The following is a 14,091-nucleotide window of genomic DNA, read 5'->3' as shown; positions in this document are numbered from 1 at the left end:
TATCCGTGGCTGCTAGTCATGATGGCTACGTATTACCTCCAGCCTTTATTTGTTCGTTACATTTCTAATCTACCCAATAAGTAATATTCTCTGATCAGATTTATGGCATTGCAGCCCACCAAGGATGGATCCACTCTTCCTGCCCAGGATTTCAAACAGGGCAGGGCTCGCAACCCCCTTGGCTGGTGCACTGCGTTTGGCAAGAGACAGTGGGCCACGCCTCCCTCTCTTTGCTTGAACCCACCTTGTCTTCTGGGGTTCTGTTCTTCCCTTCTCAGTGGCTCTGGGGTTTGCCCAGGCCCCTGCTTCAGAACCCGTGAAGATCTGCTGGGTGGCACTCATTGCTTTTCATGTGAGTGCTGCATATCAGGCAAGACCAGCTGTGCTGGAGGAAACCAGAAGCAGAGGGTGCCAGTTGCACCGAGCATGAATGCCAGCCATGGCACCTGTGAGGACCAGTGGGAGCCAGGACCAGATGTAGCCCTGAAGAGGCTGCCAAGGGGATGGAGTTGAGCCTCCCCACTGTGGTTCCAGAGGTTAGGAATGTAAGAAGAGCCCTGAAGCTGGATCAGGCCCACGGGGGGCCATTCTAGCCCACCGTCCTGATTCCTACAGCGGCCAACCAGATGTCCCCATGGGAAGCCCACCCGCAGGACACAAGCGCAAAAGTCCCCTCCCTCCCACTTAATTGGGATTGAGAGGCAAATGGCCTCTGATCCTGGAAGTAATATATAGCCATCATGACTGGTAGCCATCCTAATACTGACCGTTTTGTTGACATTTGTATGCTACGTTGAGTTTCTGTTGGCAGAACAGTGGTAAAGAAAACACATACATGCAAGACAGAATTCCCCATCATCACGCGAGGTTTCCGATGAAGACTCCCATTCACTGTCCCCGCCATCTGTTTCCCATTCCAGGAGCTGATCTTCTACCCCAAAGACAACCTCCCCGCTGAACTCTTCAGGGCGCTAGGCCAGGTGGTGTGTGATGAGAGTCTCTCTGCGGCTTCCATAAGGACCGCCAGCCAAGCTGCTGCAGCCCTCTACCAGTGGATCTCAGCTGTCTACTGGTATCATTGGGCACTGCGCGACTGGCAGCCAGCCATGCAGCAGCTGCAGCAGTGTGATGATCAGATCAACTTAGAAAAAATGAATCTGGGTGATCGGCGCCTACACTCCGAGTACCTGAGAAATGCCACCCAGGCCCGGATCCGGGAGCTGACGCTGAAGCAGGAGCGCCAGGAGAAGCTGCTGCAGCAGCTCACACAGTCCTTGCAGGCCAAAGAGGAAGCCACCACGGTGGAGAGCTCTGTGGCAGAGCACATGGCAAACTGGACCGCACTCACCAAGGTAACAGCTGGAGGGCTCCCCTAGCCAGGCTTCCATGCCTGGAGCTGAGCGAGGCTCAGATCTCTGCAGCGCCTTCTCTCCTTCCAGGGCCTGGAACATCGTCTCGGCACCATGCCTGGGGACGCATTGCTCTGCGCAGCTGTCCTCTCGTACCTGGGCCCCTTCCCCCCACCTCGGCGAGAGGAGCTCCTGGAGAAGTGGCAGGCAGTGTGTGCCGGCTCCCAGGTCTCCCTGGGCCCAGATGACGTCAGCCGGCTCCTGCAGAAGGACTTGCCCTGCCCTGGCTCGGCCTCCTTTGGCCCCCCGCTGCTGGCTGTGCAGAAGCCCTTCCTCCTGGGCTCCTTGCTCAGCTCGACTCAAGAGCAGCGCCTCTGGGATCGGGTCCACAAGCCCAAGGATCCCGAGAGCCGACTGGCTGCGATGATCCTCCACTCCAAGGCTCACGTGGGGGCCCACCGATGGCCTCTCTTGGTGGACCCCGACAGGCAGGCCCTTGTCTGGCTGCTGATGGCTTCCGCTTTAGAAGAGGGTATGTGAGCGCAGGGGCCGGCGGCAGGGCCCTTGCACAGGGCTTTTTCTTCCTGGGCCAGCTTCTCATCATTCCCTTTTTTTTGCAGAGGAATCCCAGGCCCATGTCCTCTCTGACCTTGTGCCAGATATGGTGGAGCAAGGGGGCTATGATGAGATACCAGAAGACAAGCTTGAAATCCTGTCACTAACAGCCCCTGACCTGGACCAGAGCCTCTGGAATGCAGCCAGTGCTGGTAAGCAAAAGGCCTGGCTCCTGACCATCCCCAGCGCCTGGTAGCAGCGGTGGGCAGGGGCGAGCAACTCAGCTGCCGTGACGTGGCTCGGGCCGTGCCGTCTTGCAGGCTCCCCGGTGCTGCTGATGGACTTTGAGAAGAACGTCCCCTGGTGCCCGGCCCTCCAGCAGTTGATGCAGAAGGAATCTTTTCGGGGAGCCGAGGGCACCGTTCTCCTCTCCAGGCCTGAGAAGAAGGAGGAGGAAGACGAGAAGGAAGAAGTGCTGGTGTCCTCCTCCTTCCAGCTGTACCTGTGCACTGAACTGCCTCTTGAGGCTTTGGCTGCAGGTAAGGCAGAGATGCTGTGACACTCATTCCAGGTCCCCAACTCCTGCAAAGCTCCCCCAGGTACAGCCAGCTCTCAGGCGGTGAGACCAGCAGCCAGGGCTGCCCTTCCCAGGTCACAACATGGGCTCCTGGCTTGGTGTGAGTTGGAGGGAGGGAGCTCCTCTTAGAAGGAGCAGGAGCATGGAGCCCTCTGGCAGTGGGGCTCAGGGGGCAGCTTCTCTGCTCCCTGGAGAGAACAGAGGAGGACTGGCTGTTGAGCCTCCCCAGGATTCTTGTCCAGCACCAGACTTCTCCAAACACTGCTTGTGTTTTCAAGGGCAGCCCCACGTCGAGGGTGTTGCAGTGGTCCAGATCGGGTGTAACTATGGCATTCATGGCCATGGCCAGATCAGAGACCTCTAGGAGCAGGCACAGTTGGCGCACTAGCCTTGGCTGCGCAAAAGGGTGTAGGGCTTGAAAGGTCAACAACAGCACTTGCTCCCCGACGTTGAATTTGCCCTTTTTACAGCAGCTGTGCACTGGGTCAAGGTTTTCATTGAACAGTCCACCATGTCCCCGAGTGTGGGGGCTCCCTGCATGGCGAAGGCCCCTGTGACTAGCAGCTGGCCAGCCCCATTGGGCTTCCTCGCTTGCAGGAGCCAGCCTCTTGGCCCAAGCAGGCGAGGGTGCTGCCACTTCCGAGCAGCTGCCCCCTTGGATTCCATGCTGCCCCCGCTCCTGGCACGCAGCCCTACCTAGGGTGCAACCTGCTTGCTTTCCTGCTCTGCAGGCTGCAGGGGGGATGAGCCAGGAAGAAATGTGGGAGGTGCCCTCACTGCCGCCTGCCCTGGGCAGGGCTCCATATCAGCTCCGCACTCTCCGCCCCCGCCCCGTTGCAGAGGTCGACCACGGCCTTCTGAAGAGCCTGAATGTGATTGACCTCAGCCTCAGCCAGGGGGCGCTGGAGGACCTGCTGCTGGTGGAGGTGATGCGTGCCGAGCGCCGGGAGGTCTTGAAGAACCGGCAGGCCTTGCACCTCGGGGTCCTGCAGCTGGAGGGCAAACTGGAGGCCACCGAGGTGAGGCTCCGCCGTCCACACTGGCGCTGGCTGCCCTGAGACATTCTTCTCCCTCTCTCACAATACCAGAACCCAGTGGGGTCGTCCCATGAGCTGACGGGTGGGAGGCTCAGGACGGATAAACGGAGGACCTCTTCGCACAGCGCAGAGTCAGACAGTGGGATTCGCTGCCAGAAGACCTAGGGATGGCCACCAACTTGGATGGCTTAAAAGGGGGGTAGACAGACTCCTGGAGGAGGAGGCTATCCATGCCGCTAGTCCCGCTGGCTGTGTGCCACTTCCAGGACCAGCAGCAGTGAGCCTGTGTGCACCAGCTGCTGGAGAACATGGGCGGGAGGTGCTGTGGCGCTCATACCTTGGGTGTGTCCCCCCCGTGGGCAGCTGGTTGGCCACCGTGTGAGCAGAGTGCTGGACTGGGCGGACCCTTGCTTGGACCCAGCGGGGCTCTCCCGATGGTCTCACGAGCTGAGACGCCAGCCACTCCCCCCCGCATGTGCTCTGCAGGAGGAGCTGGTGGATCTGATCTCCCAGCCACAGCGCTCCCTGTTGGAAGAGGAGAACTTCATGCCCATGGTGCGGCTCCTGCAGACCCAGATCCAAGCCCTGCGTGCCACCCACGAGCACATGGTCTCCCAGCATCAGGACCAGGCGGCCCTATGCGACAAGTATCGGCCGGTGGCCTGCGTGGGCGTGGCGCTGCAGCAGGCGCTGCAGCAGGTGTGCCGCCTCCACCCACTCTACCGCTTCCCCGCTGACCTGTGCGTCAGCCGTGTGCGGCAGGCCTTGATCTCTGCCAAGCGCCAGGAACCCAGCAAGCAGGAGTCGCCGGAGGCCCGCCTCCTGGAGCTCAGCAAGGCGGTGCTCCAGCAGCTGCTCACCCAAGCTCTGCCCTGCCTGCGGGAGGTGGACCGCCTCCTCTACCTCTTCCTTGGGGCCCTGGCCGTGCTGCGAGTGGCAGGGGGCGTCAGCCCTCTGGAGTGGCTGGCCTTCTGCCAGGGCTTGCAGGAGCCAGTGGCCAAGGTGCTACTGCAGCTGGAAGCCAGTGTGCCACGGCCCAGCTGGGTGTGTGAGGAGGCCTGGCAGGAGTGCACCTTGCTGGAGAGCCTCCCCGGCTTCCAGGGGCTCCTGGCCTCCCTGGTCGAGCAGGCTGCGCAGTGGCAGGAATACTTCCGCGTGCCCTCCACCATGGTTGGGCTGGCCTTGTGCCCCAGCCACGCCCACCTCAGCCCGTTCCAGCGCACCATCCTGTGGCGCATTCTGTGCCCCAGCGCTTTGAGCAGCGTGATTGCAGACTTCACGACCTGCTTGCTGGGCTGGTCCCTTTCGGAGGAGATGGCGGCCACCAGCCCCAGCACCCATGGCCGTGCCAACAGGCCGGTCATCTTCCTCACGCCCGCTGCCGGGTCGCCAGGCTCCTTCACGCATCCGCTCCTCTGGATCCAGCAGATGGCTGCCCAGCGGGGACGGGCGGTGAGATGGGCAGAGCGGGGGGGGGGGGACTGGTGCTTGGGCAGCCTGGGCCGCCCTGCGGGCTGAGGGTAACTGTGCCCCGTGCCCTGCAGAGGAGAGTCGTGGTCATCTCCTTTGGTACCCCGGATGCTGCCAGGCGTGTGTGGCGGACGCTGCCTCTCTGCACCAAGAAAGGCAAATGGCTGGTCCTCAACAACTGCCACCTGCAGGAGAGCTGGGACCCCGACGTGCTCGTGCAGCTGGAGCTGGTGCTAAGCACGCAGGCAGGTGAGCTGAAGAAGGGGCTGGCCAGTCAAGTCTGCCGCCTGCCCCCCCGCACTGAAGGCCCCCCCCGCATTTCCCCCCCACTAGGCTCCCCTCTTTTCTCACGCAGGTGAGGCCGAAGGGGGAGCCCTCGAGATCCACCCCAAGTTCCGCCTCTGGCTCATCGCAGCAGCTGACTCCCCAGGCTCTGTGCCAGGTACGGCTGTGGCCCTGCGGGGCCCGGCAGCTCCCCACTGCCCGGCCCGGGGGAGGCAGTGACGGGGCTTCTCCGTGGCCCGCTGCCCGCCCGTGGAGGAAAGGCAGGCCACCCTGCTCGGAGGTGCACCAGCCTCTCCTCGTGCGCATCTGCCTGGCCCTGCTTTTCCAGGGGCAACAAAGACCGCCAGGCCCAGGGATAGGCAGTGCCCTTGCTCCCCCACCCCAGCCTCTGGAAATGGCTGTGCTGCTCTCCCCCTGAGCAGGACTGTGCTCTCCTCTGTGCCCGCAGGGTTTGTGCACCGCAGTGCCACAACCTTTTTCTGTGAGACGCCGTTGGAGCTGAAGAGCATCCTTGCATGTACCCACCAGCGCCTGCAGGGGCAGGCACAGAACCTTGACACGGAGCAGCGGCTGCCCCTGCTGGTCCTGTATGGGGTCATGCTGTACAGGCAGGCCTACGCTCAGTGGACCCAAGCCGCGTCTTACCTGTGGTGAGTCCAGGGAGCAGAGCCCAATGCCTTGGAGAGAGCTGCCCTTCCAGCTCCACCATCTTCTTGGCCCCCGGGGGTGTGTGGGTGGAACCTTACTTTTAAGCAATGAGGGTAATTATCCACTAATTTACCTAGGATGGGGTGGGGACTTTTGCATGTCTGCTGGACCAGACTTCCCCTTTGATCCTATTGTGCAAAAAGAGAAGAATCCCTAATCTTGAGGGAGGTTTGCAAAGACACACACACATACACACTCATACATGCACAGAAGGGCTCCTGTTCTTCTTTGTGGTCTCTGTGCATCATACATATGGGCTCTGCCTGCACGGAGCCTCGATTTGGGAAACTTCCATAACTGAGGGACGCTTTTGGGTGGGGGGCAGGAGTCCTCCCCACTGCCCTATGCACATGGCAAAACGATAACAGATGGCAAAGAAAAGGCAGAGGTGCTCAATTCCTACTTTGGCTCAGTCTTCTCCCAAAAGAGGGTCTATGACCCCCCTGGCAAAGGCGAAGTACAGGCTGAAGGAGCAGGACTGCAGCTTGAGATCGATAGGCATATGGTCAAGGAACACCTACTTACTTTGAAAGAGTTCACATCTCCAGGGCCAGATGAACTGCATCCTAGAGTAATAAAGGAACTGGCAGAAGAACTCTCAGAGCCGCTGTCTATTCTCTTTGAGCAATCATGGAGGACGGGGGAAGTGCCAGATGACTAGAGGAGGGCTAACGTTGTCCCTGTCTTCAAAAAGGGTAAAAAGGAGGAACCTGGGAACTACAGACCAGTCAGTCGGACATCAATCCCTGGGAAAGTTCTGGAGCAGATGATAAAGCAATCCATCTGGAAGCACCTTGAAAACAATGCAGTGATTACGCAAAGCCAACATGGATTTGTCAAGAACAAGTCCTGCCAGACGAATCTGATCTCATTTTTGGATCAAGTCACCTCCCTTGTTGACTGTAGGAATGCTGTGGACATCATATACCTCGACTTCAGCAAAGCTTTCGACAAAGTGCCCCATGATATCCTGATGAGCAAACTAGCTCAAAGTGGGCGAGATGAAACAACGATCTGGTGGATCCACAGTTGGTTACAGAATCGGACTCAAAGAGGGCTTATGAATGGGACCTTCTCAAACTGGGGAGAGGTAAGGAGTGGGGTATCGCAGGGCTCAGTCCTGGGCCCAGTGCTCTTCAACATTTTTATTAATGATTTGGAGGAGGAGGTGCAGGGAATGGCCTCCATGGCCAACACACGTTTCTCAGTAGACTGTTTGAGACTTCTAATCCAAACGTATCTTACAACTATGGCTTTTGAAGTGATCTTTCCCCCTTGTTTTGGAATAATGTCTTTGTATACACCTTCCTGCCCAGGAAGAATGAATGGCTAGGCTGGGTGGGTAGAGCCTGGCTACATCTGGAAGGTTCTTCCCCAAGGTGCTGTAGTTTTGCAGATGACACAAAATTGGGCAGGATAGCCAATACCCTGGAAGACAAACAAAATTCAAAGTGATCTTGATAGGCTGGAGTGCTGGGCACAAAACAACAGAATGACATTTAATGGGGATAAATGCCAAGTTTTGTACCTAGGAAAAAGAAACCAAATGCACAGTTACAAGATGGGGGATAAGTGGCTCAACAACACGACAAGCGAGAAGGATCTTGGAATTGTTGTCGATCACAAGCTGAATAGGAGCCAACAATATGAAAAGGCCAGTGCTCTTTTCGGCTGCATTAATAGAAGCATTGCTTCCAAATCCCAGGAAGTACTAGTTCCCCTCTACTCAGCGCTGGTTAGGCCTCATCTGGAGTACAGTATCCAGTTCTGGACACCACATAAGAAGGATGCAGACAAGTTGGAGAGGATTCAGAGGAGGGCAACAAAGATGATCAGGGGACTGGAAACAAAGCCCTATGAAGAGAGACTGAAAGACCTGGGCATGTTTAGCCTTGAGAAGAGAAGACTGAGGAGAGATAGGATAGTGCTCTTCAAGTCCTTGAAAGGTTGTCCCAGAGGGGAAGGCCAGGATCTCTTCTCGATCATGCCAGAGTGCAGGACACGGAATAATGGGCTCAAGTGACAGGAAGCCAGATTCCGGCTGAACATCAGGAAAAACCTCCTGACTGTTAGAGCAATACGACGATCGAACCCATTCCCTACGGAGGTGGTGGGCTCATAGAATCATAGAATATTAGGATTGGAAGGGGCCTACAAGGCCATCGAGTCCAACCCCCTGCTCAATGCAGGAATCCTTGGTTTCTTTTTCCTAGGTGCAGAACTTGGCATTTCTCCCTATTCAATGTCATTCTGTTGTTTTCTGCCCAGCTCTCCAGTCTATCCAGATCACTTTGAATTTTGTTTCTGTCTTCCAAAGTATTAGCTATCCCTCCCAATTTTGTGTCATCTGCAAATTTGATCAGCATTCCCTGCACCTCCTCCTCCAAGTCATTAATAAAAATATTGAAGAGCACCGGGCCCAGGACTGAGCCCTGCGGTACCCCACGCGTTACCTCTCCCCAGCTTGAGAAGGTCCCATTGATAAGCACTCTTTGAGTCCGATTCTGTAGCCAACTGTGGATCCACCGGATCGTTGTTTCATCTCGCCCACTTTGAGCTAGTTTGCTCATCAGGATATCATGGGGCACTTTGTCAAAAGCTTTGCTGAAGTCGAAGTATATGATGTCTACAGCATTCCTGTGGTCTACAAGGGAGGTTAAAAAGGTAAAGGTAAAGTTGTCCCCAACCAGTCGTGTCTGACTCTAGGGTGCGGTGCTCATCCCCGTTTCTAAGCCGAAGAGCCAGCGCTGTCCAAAGACACTTCTGTGGTGATGTGGCCGGCATGACTGAACACCGAGGTGCACGGAACGCTGTTATCTTTCCCGCCGAGGCGGTACCTATTTATCTACTTGCAATTTCTTGCTTTCGAACTGCTAGGCTGGCAGAAGCTGGGACTGAAGATGGGAGCCCACTCCGTCACGCAGAACTCGGGTCTCGAACTGCCGACCTGCCGACCTTCCAGTCTGCAGTTCAGCGTCTTAACCACTAAAATGAGATCTGATTCGTCTGGCAGGACTTGTTTTTGACAAATCTATGCTGGCTTCGAGTAATCAATGCATTGCTTTCAAGGTGCTTCCAGAAGGATGGCTTTATCATCCGCTCCAGAATTTTCCCAGGGATTGATGTCAGACTGTCTGGTCTGTAGTTCCCAGGTTCCTCCTTTTCCCCCTTTTTGAAGATAGGGACAACATTAGCCCTCCTCCAGTCATCTGGCACTTCCCCCGTCCTCCATGATTTCTTAGAAGAGAACAGACAGCGGTTCTGAGAGTTTTTCTGCCAGTTCCTTTATGACTCTAGGATGCAGTTCATCTGGCCTTGGAGATTTGAACTCATTCAAAGTAATGAAGTGTTCCTTGACCATATGCCTATTTATCTCAAGCTGCCATCCTGCCCCTTTAGCCTGTACTTCGCCTTTGCCAGGAGGTCATAGACCCTCTTTTGGGAGAAGACTGAGCCAAAGTAGGAATTGAGCACCTCTGCCTTTTCTTTGTCATCTGTTATCGTTTTGCCATCCTTATTTAATATCTGAACCATTTCTTTCCTCTGCCTTTCACTATGCACGTAGCTGAAGAAAGCCTTTTTGTGGCTTTTAGCATCCCTCGCTAACCTCAGCTCATTCTCAGCTTTAGCCTTCCTGACTAAAGAATTAGTCTTCTTCTGTGCTACCTGCCTGTACTCTTCCTTTGTTTCTTGGCCTTCTTTCCACTTCCTATATGTCTCCTTTTTTGTTTTCAGGTCATCCCTAAGCTTTTTGTGAAGCCACATTGGCTTCTTCTGTTGTCTTCCACCTTTTCTTCTTGTTGGAATTGCTTGTGATTGTGCCTTGAGAATTTCCTTTTTTAAAAGCTCCCACCCACCTTGGACTCCTTTTCTCGTTAGCGTCGCTTGCCATGGGACGTTACTGATCATTGTTCTGAGTTTATTAAAACCAGCTTTCCTAAAATCCAGGGTACGCGTTTGACTACACTCGGCTTTTGCTTCCCTTAGAACCAAGAACTCAAGTACAACACGGTCGCTTTCCCCCAGAGTTCCTGTAACTGCGACTTTATCCACTAAGTCATATCTCTTGGTTAGGATCAAGTCAAGGGTAGCCGATCCTCTAGTTCCTTCCTCTACAAGTCAGGAATTTCCTGGAGGGGCCATGTTTTGCATCTTTGTCTCCCAACAAATATCAGGGAAATTGAAGTCCCCCACTACTACTACATCATGCTTCCTTAAAACATTGGCTATTTGCTTTTCAAAAGTTTCATCCTCGTCTTCTCCTTGATTGGGTGGCCGGTAGTAAAGTCTGACCACCAGGTTCCTTTATTCTTTGCTCCATTTATTTTGTTCCAGATGCTCTCGATGGGGCTACCAAGCTCCTCCTCCTGTATTTCTGTGCAGAGATATGTCTTTTTCACATACAGTGCAACCCCACCTCCCTTTCTGTTCCTCCTGTTCTTTTTGAACAAGTTACATCCTTCAATTGCTGTATTCCAGTCATGAGAGTCATCCCACCAAGTCTCAGTTATACCTATCAGGTCATAATTTCCCTCCTGTATTAAGAGTTCAAGTTCATTCTGTTTGTTTCCCATACTCTGAGCATTAGTATATAGACATCGAAGACCATGTGCTTCATAGTCTGGCTTTCTTCCTACATGTGTCTGAAGACTATTATTGGGCGCTACCAGAGCTGTTCTGTCCGTTGCAGTGCATGCGCCTATGTCCATTGTTACCCCAACATTACATCTCCCTTCCCCGTAGGATTCAGTTTAAAGCCCTCCTGATGACGTTCTTCATGCTGTGGCCAAACACATTCTTCCCATCCTTTGTGAGGTGCAACCCATCCCTAGCCAACAGCCCATCTTCCAGGAAGTATAGCCCGTGGTCCCAGAATCCAAATCTCTCTCATCGGCACCACCTTCATAGCCAGTCATTCACCCGGAGTATTTTTCGTTCCTTTTCTATCCCTCTTCTAACTACTGGAAGGATGGATGAGAAAACTGTCTGGGCCCCAAAGTTCTGGAGTTTCCTTCCCAAAGCTCCAAAGTCTGACGTGATTTCTTCGTAGCTCCGCTTGGCGGTATCATTTGTTCCCACATGGATGAGAAGAAAGGGATACCTGTCAGTGGGCTTTATGAGTGCAGGCAACCTTTCAGTCACGTCTCTAATCTGTCCTCCCGGGAGACAACATACCTGGCGAGTCCACGGGTCTTCGCAACATACTTGGGTCTCGATCCCACGCAGCAAGGAGTCTCCCACTACTACCACTCTTCTCTTCTTCTTGTTGTTGGCCTGGGTTTCATCGCCTCTGCGTGACTGACCTTCAGCCTCTTGCTCGCTCTCATGTAGGTTCCCCTGTGATTCTTCCACTGCAGGCTGTCCTCCAGTCTCATCCGCAAGTACCTGGAATCGGTTCCACAGCTTCACTGCTTCCACTGGTGCAGAGTGGCGTCTAGTTCTTCTTCTCCTAACTGTCACCCTTTTCCAAGGAGTATCCACTACTCCATTTTTCTTCACCTCAGCATTTCCCACTGCCTCCTCTTGCTGTTGCTCTGTTGTTCAAGCTTCTGGTCTTCCCTTTGCTGCTATAGTTCCCCCATTCTGTCCAAGAACTCTTCGTGTTCTCTTATTCCCCGGAGGGTCGACAGTCGCCGCTCCAGTCCACTTACTTTTTCTTCCAGCAGCGTGATCAACTTGCACTTGTTGCAGGTGTAGGCCATGCTGTTCTCAGGCAAGAAAACAAACATTGCACACACCTTGCAGGTCACCACCACTGGAGAGTCTTGTCCTTCCATTGCCTCTTTTCCCTTGTTGTGTCTGGCTTTGTGATTGTTCTAGACTAGCCTGTGCCTGCTCCTCTACTCACTAGAGGCTCTCCCACACTGGAGGCGTTCAAGACGAGGCTGGACAGCCATCTGTCAGGGATGCTCTGACTTGGATTCCTGCACTGAGCAGGGGGTTGGACTCGATAGCCTTGTAGGCCCCTTCCAACCCTACTATTCTATGATTTTATGAACCCACCCTCCATTCTCGCTTCGGTGTTGGATCCTGCACCAAGGTTGTTACTGAGGTGTGAAGAACTTCCCTCAGGTCTGAGGCCACATGAGGCAGCCTCAAGAAACTGAGGGAATAGGTGGGACATGCACAGTAGAACAGTGGGGGAGCTGAAAAAGCACCCGGAAGTGTTCAGGAAACAACTAAGGCTCCGCACAGGCGCAGAGCCCATCTGTGTGAATGCACAGATGACCACTTGACCTACAGTTAACGGTAAGCCACCTGCCCTTTCTCCTGCATGTGGCACTCCCTGGCCGAGTGGGCTGCCCCGTTCGGTGCAGAAGCCAGGCAGTCCTAGTGCAGGGTGTGGCAGCAAAGAGGCCGGCTGGCTGAGGTGGTCTGGGAGAGTGTGGGCGAGCGAGGCCCTTGACGTGGCTGGGGAGAAGCCCCAGAATCACTGGGCTCCTTTCCGAGTCCCTGGCAAAAGAGGCTGGGGATGCCTGCCGAGCCAGCAGGGCCAGTGCAGCTGACGCGTCCCGTGCACAGCTGCAGTATGTGTGAGGGGTGTTGCGGGGCTCGCCTTGGTCAGGCCACAGGAAACAGCTGAGGCAGCACAGGTGCCCTGAACGGTGGCTGGAGGGGCCGGCTGCTGCGGGCTGCTGTTGTGCAGGCCATGTTTACACGCCTGCAAATTGACAGGCCAACCAGAGCTGTACAGAATAGGAAGGAGAAAAAGATAAATGAGTAGAGCAGTCCTACACTCAGCGCTATGCCAAGTTCTCGATAGGCCGGCAAAACATCTGCTAGATTTTATGCCTGCTCAGGACGGGATGAAGTGAGGGTTAGAAATGGATTATGATATAGATACAAACAGCATAAAAACAAAAGACCCCCCAGCATGACTTGAATCTGTGCTACAGCCCTCCCATGAGAGACAGTGCTGGCCCCATTCTTCCATGACGCGTGGATGGGGAGGCAGCCCAAGGTGTTGTGATGACCTGGCTCGCCTCCAGCATGGCAGCATGCTTGCTCCAACAGCCCGGGCTCCCTCCAGGGGCCATTGGCTTTCGAGGCCGGAGAGGGCAGCGTGAGCCCAACTGTGTGTTTGTGTGTAGGGGGGGCTGAACCTGCTTCCCAGTCACCTTTTGTATGCCTGGGGAAAAAATCAGGCAAAAGAGGGGGTGCTCACCCAGTCCAGGGACCCTAAGTGAGCACAGAGGAGAGGGGGGAGGGCCATTGCCCGTAAGCTCCCTGCCCTGCTGCCCCATCCCGAGGCCAGCTGAAGCCAGATGGCTGTACTAGACCTTCCCCAACCTGGTGTCCTCCAGATCTATTGGACTGATAGACTGGACCACTGGGCAGAAATCAACAGAATGACATTTAATAGGGATAAATGCCAAGTTCTGCACCTAGAAAAAAGAAACCTTGTTGTCGATCACAAGCTGAATATGAGCCAGCAATGTGATGTCGCTGCAAAAAAGGCAAATGCTATTTTGGGGTGCATTAATAGAAGCATAGCTTCCAAATCCCTGGAAGTACTAGTTCCCCTCTACTCAGCACTGGTTAGGCCTCATCTGGAGTACTGTGTCCAGTTCTGGGCACCACACTTTAAGAATGATGCAGACAAACTGGAGAGGGTTCAGAGGAGGGCAACAATGATCAGAGGACTGGAAACAAAGCCTTATGAAGAGAGACTGAAAGAACTGGGCATGTTTAGCCTTGAGAAGAGAAGACTGAGGGGGGATATGATAGCACTCTTCAAGTACTTGAAAGGTTGTCCCAGAGAGGAAGGCCAGGATCTCTTCTTGGTCATCCCAGAGTGCAGGACACGGAATAATGGGCTCAAGTGACAGGAAGCCAGATTCCGGCTGAACATCAGGAAAAACTTCCTGACTGTTAGAGCAATACGACAATGGAACCAATGACCTAGGGAGGTGGTGGGCTCTCCCACACTGGAGGCATTCAAGACGAGGCTGGACAGCCATCTGTCAGGGATGCTCTGACTTGGATTCCTGCATTGAGGAGGGGGTTGGACTTGATGGCCTTGTAGGCCCCTTCCAACCCTACTATTCTATGATTCTATGATAAGTATAGCCCATGATCCCAGAATCCAAATCTCTCTTGTTGGCACCAC

At 54.6% G+C, this 14,091-nt stretch overlaps 1 protein-coding gene across 1 annotated transcript in view; it reads left to right on the top strand.

The window, feature by feature from the left end:
- The window catches only part of DNHD1 (dynein heavy chain domain 1), a 120,249-nt gene that overhangs the window by 87,970 nt on the left and 18,188 nt on the right, over nt 1-14,091 (top strand). Inside the window, exons 30-38 of the mRNA XM_084842225.1 lie at nt 921-1,352; nt 1,440-1,881; nt 1,970-2,116; nt 2,225-2,443; nt 3,322-3,500; nt 4,005-4,970; nt 5,063-5,237; nt 5,344-5,430; nt 5,722-5,923. Coding sequence (XP_084698351.1) covers nt 921-1,352; nt 1,440-1,881; nt 1,970-2,116; nt 2,225-2,443; nt 3,322-3,500; nt 4,005-4,970; nt 5,063-5,237; nt 5,344-5,430; nt 5,722-5,923 — 2,849 coding nt within the window. The remainder of the gene's footprint in view (nt 1-920; nt 1,353-1,439; nt 1,882-1,969; nt 2,117-2,224; nt 2,444-3,321; nt 3,501-4,004; nt 4,971-5,062; nt 5,238-5,343; nt 5,431-5,721; nt 5,924-14,091) is intronic.

This window comes from Heloderma suspectum, chromosome 3, assembly GCF_057233095.1.
Source record: "Heloderma suspectum isolate Gila_16-S chromosome 3, 16-S_ref, whole genome shotgun sequence".
Lineage (NCBI taxonomy): Eukaryota > Metazoa > Chordata > Lepidosauria > Squamata > Helodermatidae > Heloderma > Heloderma suspectum.
Note: the sequence above shows the minus strand (reverse complement) of the source record. Positions and strands in the feature narration are given on the sequence as shown.